Source organism: Urtica dioica, chromosome 9 (assembly GCF_054948205.1).
Source record: "Urtica dioica subsp. dioica isolate 48M chromosome 9, U.dioica_male_clone48M_v1_H2, whole genome shotgun sequence".
Lineage (NCBI taxonomy): Eukaryota > Viridiplantae > Streptophyta > Magnoliopsida > Rosales > Urticaceae > Urtica > Urtica dioica.
The window spans coordinates 29,136,598-29,151,920 of record NC_142764.1 but is presented as its reverse complement, the minus strand read 5'-3'; the positions used below and the strand labels follow the sequence as shown (position 1 = coordinate 29,151,920).

The 15,323-nt window shown below is 36.4% G+C and overlaps 2 protein-coding genes and 1 pseudogene across 2 annotated transcripts; 1 reads left to right on the top strand and 2 right to left on the bottom strand.

The window, feature by feature from the left end:
* Nucleotides 1-5,665: 5,665 nt before the first annotated feature.
* On the bottom strand, nt 5,666-7,219 carry LOC149386625 (putative 2-oxoglutarate-dependent dioxygenase AOP1). Its single transcript, XM_089626721.1, has 3 exons — nt 6,820-7,219; nt 6,104-6,425; nt 5,666-5,996 (listed from the first exon to the last, which is right to left on the bottom strand). The coding sequence occupies exons 1-3, from the start codon at nt 7,191-7,193 to the stop codon at nt 5,748-5,750; spliced, it is 945 nt and encodes a 314-aa protein (XP_089482847.1). The 5' UTR covers nt 7,194-7,219; the 3' UTR covers nt 5,666-5,747.
* Nucleotides 7,220-9,503: 2,284 nt separating this feature from the next.
* LOC149386624 (putative 2-oxoglutarate-dependent dioxygenase AOP1) lies at nt 9,504-10,830 on the bottom strand (annotated as a pseudogene).
* Nucleotides 10,831-12,461: 1,631 nt separating this feature from the next.
* On the top strand, nt 12,462-14,123 carry LOC149386623 (putative 2-oxoglutarate-dependent dioxygenase AOP1.2). Its single transcript, XM_089626571.1, has 3 exons — nt 12,462-12,897; nt 13,395-13,716; nt 13,805-14,123. The coding sequence occupies exons 1-3, from the start codon at nt 12,524-12,526 to the stop codon at nt 14,051-14,053; spliced, it is 945 nt and encodes a 314-aa protein (XP_089482697.1). The 5' UTR covers nt 12,462-12,523; the 3' UTR covers nt 14,054-14,123.
* The last annotated feature ends 1,200 nt before the right edge of the window (nt 14,124-15,323 follow it).

Genomic DNA, 15,323 nt, shown 5'->3' with positions numbered 1-15,323 from the left:
GGAGTAACCATACCTCTTCGGAGCTCGAGTTTCTCTTCTATGTCGGTCTCTTGCCAATTGGTACAAGTCTAGGCCCTCGTCATGACTTTCACCGCTTAACTCTTCAATTTCTTCCAAGTGACCCTCATCACTAGCCTCGTCTTTATCCTCCCGCTCATCGCTACATCTCCCCAATAGCTCCACCTCAATTTCGGCTCTTTCCTTAGCGACCTCCGCGCTATCCTTCGCCTCTTGAGTAGCCACGGCCATGTAGTACTCGGATTCTCTAAAGACAACATCTCGGCTAATGACACATTTCGAAGCTTCACCTTCTTTGTACCAAAGCTTCCAACCCTTCACGCCCTCGGGATAACCAACAAACATGCACTTCTTTGCTCTCGGATCTAGCTTGTCCTCTCTTTGGTGCATGTACGCCACACAACCAAATACCTTCAAGTTGTCGAGCTTCGGTGGAGAACCATTCCACACTTCTTCCGGTGTCTTGCAATTCAACGCCACCGATGGACATCGGTTTATCAAGTAAGCCGCCGTGTTAACGGCTTCTCCCCAAAACCGCTTCTGCAAACCGGCCTCGAATAACATGCATCTCACCCTCTCAAGTAGTGTTCGATTCATCCGCTCCGCAAGTCCATTTTGTTGCGGGGTTCCCCGGACGGTCTTGTGCCTAACCATCCCTTCTTCCTTGATGAACCGGTTGAACTCATCACCCAAATACTCCAAACCATTGTCCGTTCGAAGCTTCTTGATGTTTCTCCCGGTTTGTACCTCTACCATCTTCTTCCATTCTTTGAACTTTCCAAAAGCTTCATCTTTATGCTTCAAGATGTAGACCCAAACCTTTCGAGAACAATCATCGATGAACGTGATGAAATACCGGCCTCCACCTAGAGTCGGCGTCCTCGACGGCCCCCACAAATCCGAGTGCACATAGCTCAACGTGTCCCGCGTCACATCCGCGGACCGTGTAAACTTCACTCTCGTGGCCTTGCCGTAGATGCAATTCTCGCAAAACTCCAAGTCACCAAGTTTGTCACCCCCGAACAAACCTTGCTTATTCAACTCCTTCAAACCTCTATCACTCACATGACCCAACCTTTTGTGCCAAAGGCTCGCCAACGATGTCTCTTGCGGTTCCGTAACCGCCGCCACATCACCGACCAAGGTGCTACCTTGTAGGACGTAGAGATCACGCTCTCTAATACCTCTCAAGTAAAGTAGCGACCCCTTCGTGACCTTCAAGACATTATTTTCACCTTTCCAAGAAAAGCCTTGTTGGTCCAAGATTCCAAGTGAAATGAGATTCCTTCGTAAGTCCGGGACATGCCGCACCTCCGTCAAAATCCGCTCGATCCCATCGTGCGACTTAATCCGCACCGTACCGGTTCCGGCCACCTTACATGACTTGTTGTTCCCGAGCAACACCTCGCCCATCACGACTTTCTCGTAGCTCTCGAACCAACTTTCATTCGGTGTCATATGGAATGAGCATCCGGAGTCCATGATCCAACATTTGTCGGAATGAGTGGTGGAGACAACGAGAACATCGGAGCTCTCGTAACCGTCAACAACTTCTTGAACAACCGCCGCCTCTCCGTCTCGTCTCTCGGCCGCTCCGTCTCCCCGATTCGGACAATTCTTCACCACGTGCCCTTCTTCATGGCACTTATAACACTTGATGACGAATTTCTTCGAGTTCCGAGACTTCGACCGTGACTTTTTCTTTCCCTTGTCTCTCTTGTCGGATCTACCTCGAGCCGTGAACAAGCTATCTCCGCTAGTACTTTCCATCTCAATCCGTCGTTTGTGTTCCTTTGACTTTAAAGCTCCAACAACCTCGTCGAGAGTAATCTCCTCTCTACCATGTTGAAGAATGTCAACCATGTGCTCGTACGACTTCGGCAAAGAATAAAGCAAAACCAACGCTTGATCCTCATCGTCGTACTTCACGTCAATGTTCTCCAAATCGACAATCAACTTGTTGAACTCGTCGAGATGCTCCATCAAATCTTTTCCTTCCGCCATCTTGAATGTGAAAAACCGCGCCTTGAGAAACAACCGACTCGACAACGTTTTCGTCATGTAAAGTGACTCTAGCTTCAACCATATCTCGGCCGCCGACGTGCACCGAATCACCTCCCGCAAGACCTTATCACCGAGACTAAGAATCAAGGTATTGAAAGCCCTCTCCAACACCTCCTCCTTCTTTGCCACGTCCCACGTCGCCGGAAGCTTATCGGACCCGTCAAGAGCCTTCCCGAGACCCATGTTCCCGAGGTGAGCCAACATCTTCACTTTCCATAACCCGAAGTCATTTGAGCCATCAAACTTCTCAATATCCACTTTCGAGGTCGACGCCATCACAAATCAACCCAAAGCCTCAAGGAAACAATTTATCGAACACTTGGTGTGCACACGAAACCACAACACAAAACCCCCAAAACTCAACCCAACCTTGCTCTGATACCAATTTGTGGGATCGATTCGGGGCCGGATACCTGCGGAATACGGAATATACTAGCACAACACAATATATATGCCTCCGTGGCTCCAATCCAAACAATATAATCAACGGAAAAATAAAAGAACGAGACAACGAGATTTACCCAGGTTCGGACCAAATGTCCTACGTCCTGCTTGGAGAGTGGTTCCACTAACAAATAATAATCCGAGATTACAAAGATTACAAGCCTCCACAACTTTCTCTTTTCTCTCAAGGATTTTTCTCTCTTGGTTGTTCTAGGTTATTTTTCCTCTTTATTTCTCTCACCCACTTTTCCTCTCTATTTGTTTTCTCTCAGCCGCACAAAACAACCACAACACTTTTCTTTATACACATAATAAAAAGGAAATAAAACAATAAAGAAGTGGGACCCACACTTAAAGCCACGTTCACACACTTCCTGCAAAATATGAAACGCGACTAGGAGATCTCATTTTTTGGCTTTCATATGATCAGCTTTAGATGAAGCCGTTAAAACAGCTGCTTTTATCATAAATAGACTGCCCTCATCTGCTATTAATCACAAAATCTATGTCACTGCTCTATTAAATAGGGACTCTAAGTACACAAACCTCAAAATCTTTGGATGTCTCTCTTATCCGGACCTAAGACCTTATATAAGACATAAGTTTGATTTTAAATCTACTCCATGTACCATCATTGGCTATAATCTAAGTCACAAAGGCTATAAGCGTTTGAGCAAATCAGGTACCATGAAAAATGGTTCCGGGATTTCTCAGTACCATTATTTACGGTTCCAGGAGTCTCACTTCCTGCAAAATATGAAACGCGACTAGGAGATCTCATTTTTTGGCTTTCATATGATCAGCTTTAGATGAAGCCGTTAAAACAGCTGCTTTTATCATAAATAGACTGCCTGCTATTAATCACAAAATCTATGTCACTGCTCTATTAAATAGGGACTCTAAGTACACAAACCTCAAAATCTTTGGATGTCTCTCTTATCCGGACCTAAGACCTTATATAAGACATAAGTTTGATTTTAAATCTACTCCATGTACCATCATTGGCTATAATCTAAGTCACAAAGGCTATAAGCGTTTGAGCAAATCAGGGAGGATTTATATAGCAGGAACATGATTTTTTATGAAGCTCAATTCCCTTTTTCAAAGTCAAATCAAATCCCTGCACTGACCTTGCTTCTTGTACTCAAATACCAAGCCAATCTCTCCATGTCTACACTCCAAACACCTTATCTTCCACTACGCGTACGTCAGGACAAACTTATGACTGTGAGTTATTGAAAAAAACTTGCTGTTCAATATAATGATGATAGAGATGAGATATTTGAACTTTTTTTCAACCAATTTTTTAACCCTCTTAAATTTAACTAGATGAGATATTGAAAAATACTTATGACTGTGAGTTATTGAAAAAAACTTATAATGATGAAGATGAGATATTTGAACTATTTTTCAACCAATTTTTTAACTTTCTCTTAAAATTAAAAATTAATTTTTTAACCCTAAACCCTAAAAAAGAGAGTGAAAAATAGGTTATCCGGTCGATTATCTGTTGTTTAATATTAATTTTTAAACATTTATTATAAATCTTAAAAAAATAGTGTAAATTGGTTTAATTAACCCGTTTATCTCATCTTAAAATTAATTAATTGATTATTAAATAATTGAGAAAGATAAGTATTTAATGTATTATTAAACTGTACGGGCGAACATTTCAATGTCTAAGTTTTGTTATATATGTTTATCTTACAAGCGTTAGGTACGAGCCGAAATAAGAAGTATATATCCATAAGGTTATTTAAGCATCAATTATTGTACGCACATGACGCCTTTGAAAATGTCGTTACAAAAGTCAGAATCATTTAAATAGAGTTGATTAATAATGATTTTTTTTTTTTTGAGGGAAGATTAATAATGAATTTATAGTACTGGTTTTTCTCCATTTCTACATATTGTAATAAACTTGTTGATTGTACGTTTTATCTTCTTCTTTATATTATGTCATTGTATTATCTCTAGTAATTATAAGGACCACGGTGATGTGTGTTTTATGTAATGTTTTGGTTGCGATTGTGTCTTGTCTTTTTCTGGAAGGCCGAAGCAGATCTTGCTGATCTAACAAGATCTACAACTTTCCCAGTTAAAAAACTTTTTTTTTAATAAAGGCTGATATATTAGGAAAATTAGATTGGTGACATCCGGTTTTATGAACGCCAGCCTATGAAAAAGAACCAAGAAGTCAATAATTAAAATTGAACAATTCCTATCGAGAACTGAGAAAACTGAAATTTGGTTCGGAATTATATTTACGAATCTGCCATTACTGGTTAATTTGTACTTAAGAGCTTTACATGAGATTCATAGCCAACGTTGTGATTTTTTATTATTTAATTTTTCAACATATTTGTAGCAGATTACGTAGATGCATTTGTAAAATTATCCCTTAATATTAAGAGTTAATTATCAGTAATTAAAGCTAATTTAAATAGTTAATATGAGAGAGAGTATATTAGTTTTTTTTTTATTATTGATTAATTGTGTTTATTAGTTTTTTAATAATTTATTTTGGAAATGTTGGCTAATAACTATAAGGGCTTCGTTAATGACTAGATTGAAAACATAACAAAATGTTACCTAGTTTGCAAAAAACAATGTTTGTTAATTGCTACTTTGCTACAATTACTTGATCTACGCTTACATAATGGCCAACGTTTAAATTATTTTTTTTCTTCCAAATAGTCAAATATGATGATGTGATATTTCAGCTGAATTTCTATTTTAGTGCTATTTATTTTCATTTTTTATAAATAAAGCGATTTATGTAATAAGCAAGTCAACTATTATCTGATTTCAAAAATTAAAGCTTGATTTCGTTGTTATAGCAACATATTTCTTAATTAATCTGTCAATATTACAAACAGAATCGTTTTATTCAGAATTCAATAAAAATTAAGCTATTGTTTCATAAATTAAGAACCCATTTCACCATGGATAACAACTTCCCCGTCTTGAGATCTTCTTTGTTGCTGAAGTACGTCTCTTGTATGACGTTCTGGATCCCTTATGGCACACTCGTTCTATATTTATAGCTGTCAAATCTCACACGCTTATTTCGATCGTCTCATATCCCACAAAGATATAGATCTATCTTCTTTTCTTTTCTAAGTCCTAAACGATCCAATTTTATTCAAGAAGGAAATAAGTTTCATGAATCGAGTACATATTACACACATAGAGCAAATTAATAACAAAACGAAGGTTTCTCACGCATTGCAATAACTTTGAAGAGCAGATCTAGATCCCAGACCAGGTTTGGCGTACAAGAATTCCAAGAATTCAATATAGTCAAAGGGCTTATACAGCAAAGGATGTTGTTCATCAATCAGCTCCTCCGGGGCTTTCACAATGAAGCCTCCTTTGAATGAACAAAACAGCCCGACCGAGTATCGTTCCTCGCTTCCTCTCATCGTGACGCGGTGCATTGGCGAGTGAACACGACCATTTGTCCATGCCTAAACTCATAAAATCAACCTATCAACTTTTCCAAAAATATGTTTTTTTGTAATGGAGAGGAAAAGAAAGGGGACATAAAAAAAGGAAAGAAAAAAAAAAAACTCACGTGGAAAGAATCGGCGATCATGACGATGAAAGAGTCTGAAGAGGGTTTGACTGAAAACCACTGACCATCCTTGGTTTCAATCTCTAAGCCATCAACCTGGTTTTGATGTAAAATGGTGAGCATGTTCTTGTCTGTGTGAGAGCTCAACCCAAGCTCTTTGTCGGTGGTTTGAGGTCCCTTGTATTTCATCACCCGAAGCGAGTAGTTGGTTGATCCCATGTGCTCTTCTATGTATTTTTCAACCCCCAAACTCTCCAAAATCATCCTTCTTACTTGTTGATCTAACTCCGAAAGCTGTTCAGAGAAGGATTGAATTGTATTGCTGTACCCAAAAAAAAAAAAATTACTAATAACAATTTTTAGAAATAGCTAGAGATCGTACTAAAGCTTTTAGAATATGAAAACAATAAACATACACAAATATACAGATTTATTTGGGAAACCCAAGGCAGGGAAAATTCTTTAGAATATGTTCTACAGATAGAGAACGAAAAAAGTTCCACTATATGTAAAATATGTCATATTTATTCGTTGGTGATTAAAGTTTGAGTAGAAGTCTGTACCGCGGGAAAACGAGATTTATATATAGCACAATGAGCTTTTTCGGTCCTTTGGGATCAGTAAACTTTATCAATTACGGTTCAAGCTCATGTTTATGTACTCTCAAATTTCGTTGGTGGAGTGTAGAAGGTAAGGAAAGTAAGAGAAATACGTACCAAAAACTAGGGTTTCCGTTGGGCCAAAATACGGACGCCAGAGCTTCCACTTTTTGGAGGTCATCGGAGTCTTCAATGCCCATGCCCTCGAAGAGTGGCACCGCCGGTTTTTTACCGATATAGCTGTTAAAGGGATTCTTTGAAACATATCGTTGTTTGGTTTCTAAAGGAAGGTCAAAGAGCTCTTTGAGTCTCTCAAAAATGGCTTTTCTTAGGTCTACAGGAATCGTGTCGAACACTGCCTCGAAACAACCAAACTCTTCGAGTGCTTTTCGGACTTGGGCTCTCACTGATTCCCATTCAGGTGTCTCGGGTTTTAGCGATGAGAAGTTGATGATCGGAAGTTTGAGAGTGTCTGGAGTTTCCGAGCCCATCTTTTCAAGTTATTTGATTTCTCTTCTTTCTGTTTGATTGTACATAGTTTTAATCTTCTTGTTCTTTCTTATCAGGTCAGTTGACTTTGCGTTTGCGCAGTGGGTGGGACCGTGGGAGATATTATTAAATGATAAAGTTGGACAATAATGAATCATACTTTATAGTGAAATTTACGATGGTTTTCTCGCATAACTTTTTATTGCTAGTTGACTCACCCTTATATGCCTACATATACAAGAGCCGTGGCATATAGAAATGGGCAACTTCTTTCAATCAGTACTCACAATATAGTACTGCGAAGTAATTAATTACTGCACTACTAAATGAGAAAGGTAACACATACAAATATTTCAAGCTAGTCATCACAACATTTATGATGTACTTTTGAATTGGCAAGTTATATATAGGACAAATTTTATTCATGGTTGTTAAAGATTTGGCCAAGTTTTCATATTGGACTTGACACAATTTTTTTTTTAATACTTATCAAAGAATCCTTCTGGATATACTTATTGAGAAAAAAAAAAAATATATATATATATATATATATATATATATATGTCTTTGTAACGCATTTGTTATATTAGGTTTTAGCAAAAGGTTCAAATATCTGGTAAAAGTTTAAGACTTAGAAGAGAGAAAGAAAAATAAAAAACCAAGGATGCAACTTATTCTTAAATTTTATTTTATTTTTAAGAATATGATTTATATGAATGCGTGCATAGTAATTTCGCACATGGATCAAGATTTCAATCCGTTTTCATGTAACATGTTGCTCTTTTAAACAAAAAATTATGTAAATTAGATCTAGATCTAATCAATGAATTTTGCATATGCTTAGATTGTTAGATGCTTGAGAGAAATTTACCAATATCATTAATGTGAGCGTGATTAATAAAGTAAGAGTGTTTATGAATCAAGCGTAAATTTCGTGAATCCAAATCGTAAGAGAGACTTGTGATGCCATTGCCCTTGTTTTTCTCATCACCGTTCATCCGTATTTTATTTGTGTTTTATTTATTTTTCTGTTTTTTAGCTAATAATCATCTTTGTTTTTCTTGAGTTCAATTCGTTATTAGTTAATTTAAATAATCGGTTAAACATAGTTCTCGTGAAATTCGACTCGTATTTAAGACTTTACTATTTAAGCGACTACGTACAATTGCGTATGGAAATAAACCAAGCAACCGATTCAAACGTACACCTAAAATGTTTGATGTGATCCAATCGTACTACATTTATTTGTTAATTTGGTTACCCACCATGAAATGTTGTCCTTTTTCATAAATTAATAATGTGTCCTACTCCTATATCTATAGAAAACCAGAAAATATATGGAGTAGTTGGTACGGAATATATTAAATTCAAACCACCCCATTCAAATTGGATCTAGACAATCTAGTTTAGTAGAGAAAAATAAGTAATGGCTAATTTTTGAAATTCTAAAAATAATTATTTCACTCCCATTTAATTTGGACTTATGCTCTTTTTATCATCACTTTAATTTTTAATTTATATTTATAAAAAAAATTGTATTTTAAAAAATAGTATATATTATGACACAAGAATCGAGAAAAACAAAAAGTTTTTAAAATGTAACAATGTAAATATATCTAGAAAATATAACATTTAAATTATTGAAAATAATAAGCTGTCAATTGTAAACAGTTTTATTAAATGTAAACATTAGCACAGCGCCAAATGTAAACAATTTACATGAATATAAATATTATCAGCTATGAATCAATGATATTTTTAGAATATAGATTAAAATTAGTTACATGTTTAAGATAATGTAATTTTCATTGAAAATATGAACGATTTTTTTTTTTAAAGAGGCTATGGATACCAAACTAAAAATAAAATAAAAAAGTTAGAAAGAAAAATAGGAACCAGAGTACAATTAGCAAACTGTTAAGGGATCGGTAGTTAAAAAAAAAATAACCCTACTAATTAAAGGAAGCCAAGTTCACAATAAACCGTCGTTTTGGACTTGTATTCATTGATTCATTGAAAGGGTTTTGTCTTGTCTTCCGTTTTTTGCTCAGCCCAAATAAGAATTTATAAGGTCATTCACCTTTAAACAATTTCTCCCCGGGATATATGCCAACAATACTAAAACGGTCAAACCTTTATGATCAATTTCAAGTTGGACATCAACTTTTATAACATTATTTTATATTAGAAGAGACACAAGCAAAAAGCAAGCAATAAACGACAAAAGTTCCAAATCCATCTATCTGTCTCTCTTTCTCGCTCTCAGACATGTACAGATAACACTCATAGACACATAAATAGAAAATGGAGAGTCAAACACCACAGTAGCTTCTAATAGGACTCTTCAATCTCTTGTGAGTATTCTCAGCGAAGAACTGTAAAAAGGAAAGATGATTAAAGGGCTTGTACTTCAAAGGGTGTTCTTCGTTCACGAATTTTCCGGGAACTTCCACGACACCGTCGACGAAAGCAAACTGGGCCAGAGAGTATCGATCCTCTTTTCCACTCACAACGACTCTATGATTAGGATACAATATCCTATCATTGCTCCAAGCCTAAAAAGTATACCAAAACCCTAAATTATCAAATTCATTGTTATTGAATAATCGCGACACATTTAATTTATAATTAGTAATTACTTACCATAAGGGCGTCGCCGGCGAAAACTACAAACGATGAAGGAGAAGCTGAGAGGTCAACCTTGATCCAATCTCCGTTCTTGGTCTCGATCTCCAACGTGTTGATGCGATCTTGGTGAAGCACGGTTGTGAAGCTCTTGTCCGTATGGGCTACAAACCCTAGCTGAGAATCATTGCCTTTTTCGGGTGCTTTATTTTTCAGCACTCTAAGAAGGTAAGTGATTGACTTAATATAAGAGTCATAGTGCTTTTGATCAACTCCATAGCTCTCGAATATCATCCTTGTCACGGCCTAATCGATTTCTTCGGCAATTTTCGCAAACGCGTACGTGTTTTCGCTGAAAATGAAATCCAATTAGTAAAATTTAAATAAATAAAAATAATTACAAAAAAAAATTCACCTAAATTGTTTGCTATTTCCGTTGGGCCACATAATTTTTGCGAAGAGCTGGATTCCGTCTTTGGTCGTGGCATTGTCAATTCCCATGCTTTCATGCAATGGAATTATCGGATTTTGTCCGACGTAACCATTTAAGGGCTTTTCGTATTTGTTCTTCATTTTGGTTTCGGTAGGAAGGTCGAATAACTCTTTCAATGAACCGAGAAGTGAATTTCGAAATTCGGACTGGTTTCGGTAGGAAGGTCGAATAACTCTTTCAATGAACCGAGAAGTGAATTTCGAAATTCGGACTGGTTTCGGTAGGAAGGTCGAATAACTCTTTCAATGAACCGAGAAGTGAATTTCGAAATTCGGAAGAGATTTGATCGTACTGTACCACGAAACAGCCGTTCTCTGCAAACGCTCTTTGAACATCCTTGCGTGCCAAATCCCAGGATTCTGTGCCTGGCTCTAGGGTCTCGTTGGAGAAATTTAAGACATGAAGTTTTGGCCCTTGTGTTATTGAACCCATTATATGTATCTAACAATGTTTTCTTTTGATATTATTGACTATCTGTAGCTTAGATTCTATGTAGTCTCTTTGGAGAAATTTAAGACATGAAGTTTTGGTCCTTATGTTATTGAACCCATTATATGTATTTAACAATGTTTTCTTTTGATAGTATTGACTACCTGTAGCTTAGCTTGTACTTCTTTAGAAGACGATGAAGTTTTAACGATGCTCTCAACTTTTCAAAAAATAAAAAGAAGACTCTCCATTTCAGTACAATAATATCGTTGTTAATTAAAAATACAAGATCAATATCACTGCCAGCTAAGCTTACATACAGCATTGTCCTAGCTACTATTAATTTAATTTATCCAGCCATATGCATGCGTGACGTACGTCAATAATTTTTCGTTTTTATAGCAATTAATTTAAAACGATCGATGACAATCCCAAAATTTGTCCTATTACATTCTCACGCATTCTTACTAAAGATTCGCTGTTTGTATTGGATTTGATGAAAAGGGAATATATATTCGAGCGTCTGAATGAGCAAGAGAAGGAGAGGACTAATAACAACTAATTTATTAAACGATGAGAAACCGATGAATTACAAATAACCCCCCCCCCCCCCCCCCCCCCCCCCCCAAAAAAATGCGCAGCAGGGATAAAATTAAAACAATCCGATAAGAACAACTACAAAGATTACCAAATCATTTTTATAACGTTAACTAATTATAATACTCAAGAAAATTGAATATTTTTTGGACCATACTATGTAATAGTCTGTACAAATTTCAGCATCTAGATCTAGATCCAATATATTTTTTGAAGAGGAAAGTGTTCCATGAAAACAAATTGACAGCCTGTGCCAAATTATACTCATAATAATATACAAATTTGTACTAAGATGCAGATATATGCACGCATAATCATATTAATTATTATGACAAACCGAATTCTTAAGTTTAATTTATTTAAATAATCCTTAACATCTCAATAGTTGTAGGGCTTAACAATTTCATTTAAACTTATATTTAACTTCTTCTTCCATGAAGTATAAATGCTATCAATATCAGAATAAAAATTTAATATAGCTAATTTTTTCTCTTCTAAATCTTAAACTTTTATCTACTTAATTTTAACGTTTTGCTAAAACTTAAACCAAGAAAAGCATTACAATATATATATATATATATATATATATATATATATATATATATATATATGTTTTCTCAAGAAGAATATACTAAAGGATTCTTTTATAAATATTCAAGCATTAAAAATTAAACTTGAGTCAAGTCCAATATGAAACATGGCCAAACCTGTAACGTCGATCCAATTATAAAATCTGTCCTAGTCAATTCAAAAGTACATTATAAATGTTTTAATTGCTAGCTTGGCATATTTGACTTTATCAATAGTAGTACAGTAATTACATCGCAGTACGTATGATCTATAATGTTAGTTCACTTGAAGAAGACGCCCATTTCTATATGCCATGGCACTTGTATATCACGCATGAGTCAAATTTGGTACGTCAAATAGCAATAAAAAAAAATTTGTGAGAAATCCAATCGAAAATCTCACCATTAAGTATGATCCATTATTGTCCATTTTTATAATTTTATAACAAATCTTACCGACTACGCAAACGCCAGTCGAAATAACCTAATTAGAAAGAAGGGAAAAAAAAACTATATATATATATATATATATATATATAATCACCTATAACAATCAGTGAAAAACACAGAAAACCAAACAGAAAGAAAAACTAACATAGGAAATAGGAGTACTGAAAAAATGGGCTCGGAAACTCCCGTCACTCTCAAACTTCCAATCATCAATTTCTCATCACTAAAACCGGAGACACCTGAATGGGAATCAGTGAGAACCCAAGTCCGAAAAGCACTCGAAGAGTTTGGTTGTTTCGAGGCAGTGTTCGAAAAGATTCCTATAGACCTAAGGAAAGCCATTTTTGAGACACTCAAAGAGCTCTTTGACCTTCCTTTGGAAGTCAAACTACGGAACGTTTCAAAGAAACCTTTCCACGGCTACGTCGGTCAATATCCGGCGGTGCCACTCTACGAGAGCGTAGGTTTTGACGACTCCGACGACCTCCAAAAAGTGGAAGCACTGGCTTCCGTTTTTTGGCCCCAAGGAAACCCTAGTTTCTGGTACGTATTGCCCCTACTTCGATGGTTCGTACGAAACATTGAACAGTCGTTATAATTCATTTTAGTTGTACTTGGCACACACTTCTACGGTTTTGAAATATGTCATCTTTTGCCACGTATTTAATACACTCACGAAGTATAACATATGTTCGATATATGCCTTTGATTTTTTATTTCCTGTCTTGGGTTTCCCAAGTAAATCCGTAAATTAATGTCTTGTTGTTTTCATATTCTATTTCTATCAGTTGTAATTTATATTTTTTTATCAATTAGGTAAATAGTCAACTAAAATATTTGAAATAGTTAAGGTTTCGTAAATTTTAAGTAAATAGTCATAAAAATAACGTAGCATAATAAATAGAGGTGGTTATTTACCTAAAATTTACGTTTGAAAATATATTAAAGCGACTATTTATCTAATATTTACGAAACATTGCAATGTCAAACTATAAATGTGACTATTCACCTAATGAAACTTTTTTTTTTATTGGGTACAGCAATACTATTCAATCCTACTCTAAACAGCTTTCAGAGTTGGATCAACTTGTGAGAAGGATGATCTTGGAGAGTTTGGGGGTTGAAAAATACATGGAAGGGCACATGGGATCAACAAACTACTTGCTTCGGGTGATGAAATACAAAGGACCTCAAACCACCGACACAAAGCTTGGGCTGAGCGCTCACACAGACAAGAACATCGTCACTATTTTGCATCAAAACCAGGTTGAGGGCTTAGAGGTTCAAACCAAGGATGGTCAGTGGTTTTCAGTCCAACCCTCTCCGGACTCTTTCATTGTCATGATTGGCGATTCTCTCCTCGTGAGTTTCTAATTTTTCCTATATATATGCCCTGTAAAAATTATATCTTTTTTGTAAAGTTGAGAGAGTGTTTGGTTTGTGAGTTCAGGCATGGACAAACGGTCATCTGTACTCGTCAAAGCACCGCGTGATGATGAGAGGAAACGAGGCGCGATACTCGACCGGATTGTTCTCCGTGCCCAAAGGCGGCTATGTCATAAAAGCCCCTGAAGAGCTGGTTGATGAACAACATCCATTGCTGTTCAAGCCCTTTGACCATGTTGACTTCCTGGGATTCTATTACACCGAGGCTGGTCAGAGGTCTGAATCCGCTCTGCATGCTTATTGCGGTGTCTGAGATCGTTACTATTATGTGTGTAATAGTTCGTGAATCGTATTTTCTTTTTAAATAAAGATAGGTCTATCAATTGGCAACAACAAAATTATATGCATATATAATGAAGCAGAGATAGATCTTTTTCCTTTGTGGGATGATATAAGTGTAATAAGGGAGTGTCAATTAAATAAAGCTTATGGGGCTCTAGATAACGAGTCTTGTACATAATGTAAGCTAAGACTCCTGATAACTCATTAAGATATATTTCACACAAAATCCCCAGACGTACATGGCTCTAGCTTTGAGGATATATAGCTTCTCCAAACAATTACAACCACTCTATATTATATTACACGGGTTTCGTAAATCTTAGGTAAGTACGCATAAAAATGACGTGACATTCTTGGTTTATCTTTAATTGAAATAAAAGAGTGGTATTTACGTCAATTTATACGTGTAAATATATAGACGAAATTATTTACCTAATATTTACAAATTGTTAGATATATAACAATCTGAAAATATAAATATGGTTATATATTTAACAATTATTTAGCAAAATAGCCAAATCAAACCTTTAACATTGCTAAATAGCCAAGGTTTTGTAAATACTAAGTAAATAGCCAGATATCATGTAAGACACATCTGCATTTACTAAAATGCCCAGGCTTCCCCGCCCATAAGCACACGGTTGACTTAAAAAAAAAATAAAAAAATAAAAGAGGTATAATAACTGCAAACGAGAATCCAGGAATAATAACTGCAATTAATTATCCATTATCTCTCCACCAATATTCAATTTGTCATTATTAAGAAAAAACTCACACACGACACAGCACAAACCCGAATCCAATCGGAATTGAATTGACCTTTCTATCGCTATCATCACCCCCGACGATCACCGCACAGAGCTCAGCTTCTCTTCTCTCCGAATCCCAGATCGGTCGGCGATGGCGATGGAGATGGGCGATCCGGAGGGGATCGACGGAGTCCGGATGACGTGGAACGCGTCGCCGCGGACGTGATCCCACACGCGGCTTGCGTGTCTCCGATCCGATCCCACCCCGAAATCCCGACCCTTCCGTACACCCCGAAATACCGACCCTTCCCACACGCGAGTGGACCTCGCCGCCAAGATCTGGATCTGCCCAGGTATGCATGTGTTGTAATACAAAATCATGTGTCATTCAGAGATTATTATGTTTATTGTAAATCCTTTTGAATGTTTAAATGTTGTTGGAACGAGTTTGATGTATAAATCTTGATGTGTTATATCTATATCTTGATGCGC

What these genes read in the sequence shown, in the direction of transcription:
- LOC149386623 (XM_089626571.1), top strand. Translation starts at nt 12,524, where the DNA reads ATGGGCTCGGAAACTCCCGTCACTCTCAAACTTCCAATCATCAATTTC. An exon ending in CAAGGAAACCCTAGTTTCTG is followed by an intron (nt 12,898 to 13,394) that starts GTACGTATTGCC and finishes TATTGGGTACAG; the next exon opens with CAATACTATTCAATCCTACT. An exon ending in TGATTGGCGATTCTCTCCTC is followed by an intron (nt 13,717 to 13,804) that starts GTGAGTTTCTAA and finishes TTGTGAGTTCAG; the next exon opens with GCATGGACAAACGGTCATCT.
- LOC149386625 (XM_089626721.1), bottom strand. Translation starts at nt 7,193, where the DNA reads ATGGGCTCGGAAACTCCAGACACTCTCAAACTTCCGATCATCAACTTC. An exon ending in AACGGAAACCCTAGTTTTTG is followed by an intron (nt 6,426 to 6,819) that starts GTACGTATTTCT and finishes TTTTGGGTACAG; the next exon opens with CAATACAATTCAATCCTTCT. An exon ending in TGATCGCCGATTCTTTCCAC is followed by an intron (nt 5,997 to 6,103) that starts GTGAGTTTTTTT and finishes TTATGAGTTTAG; the next exon opens with GCATGGACAAATGGTCGTGT.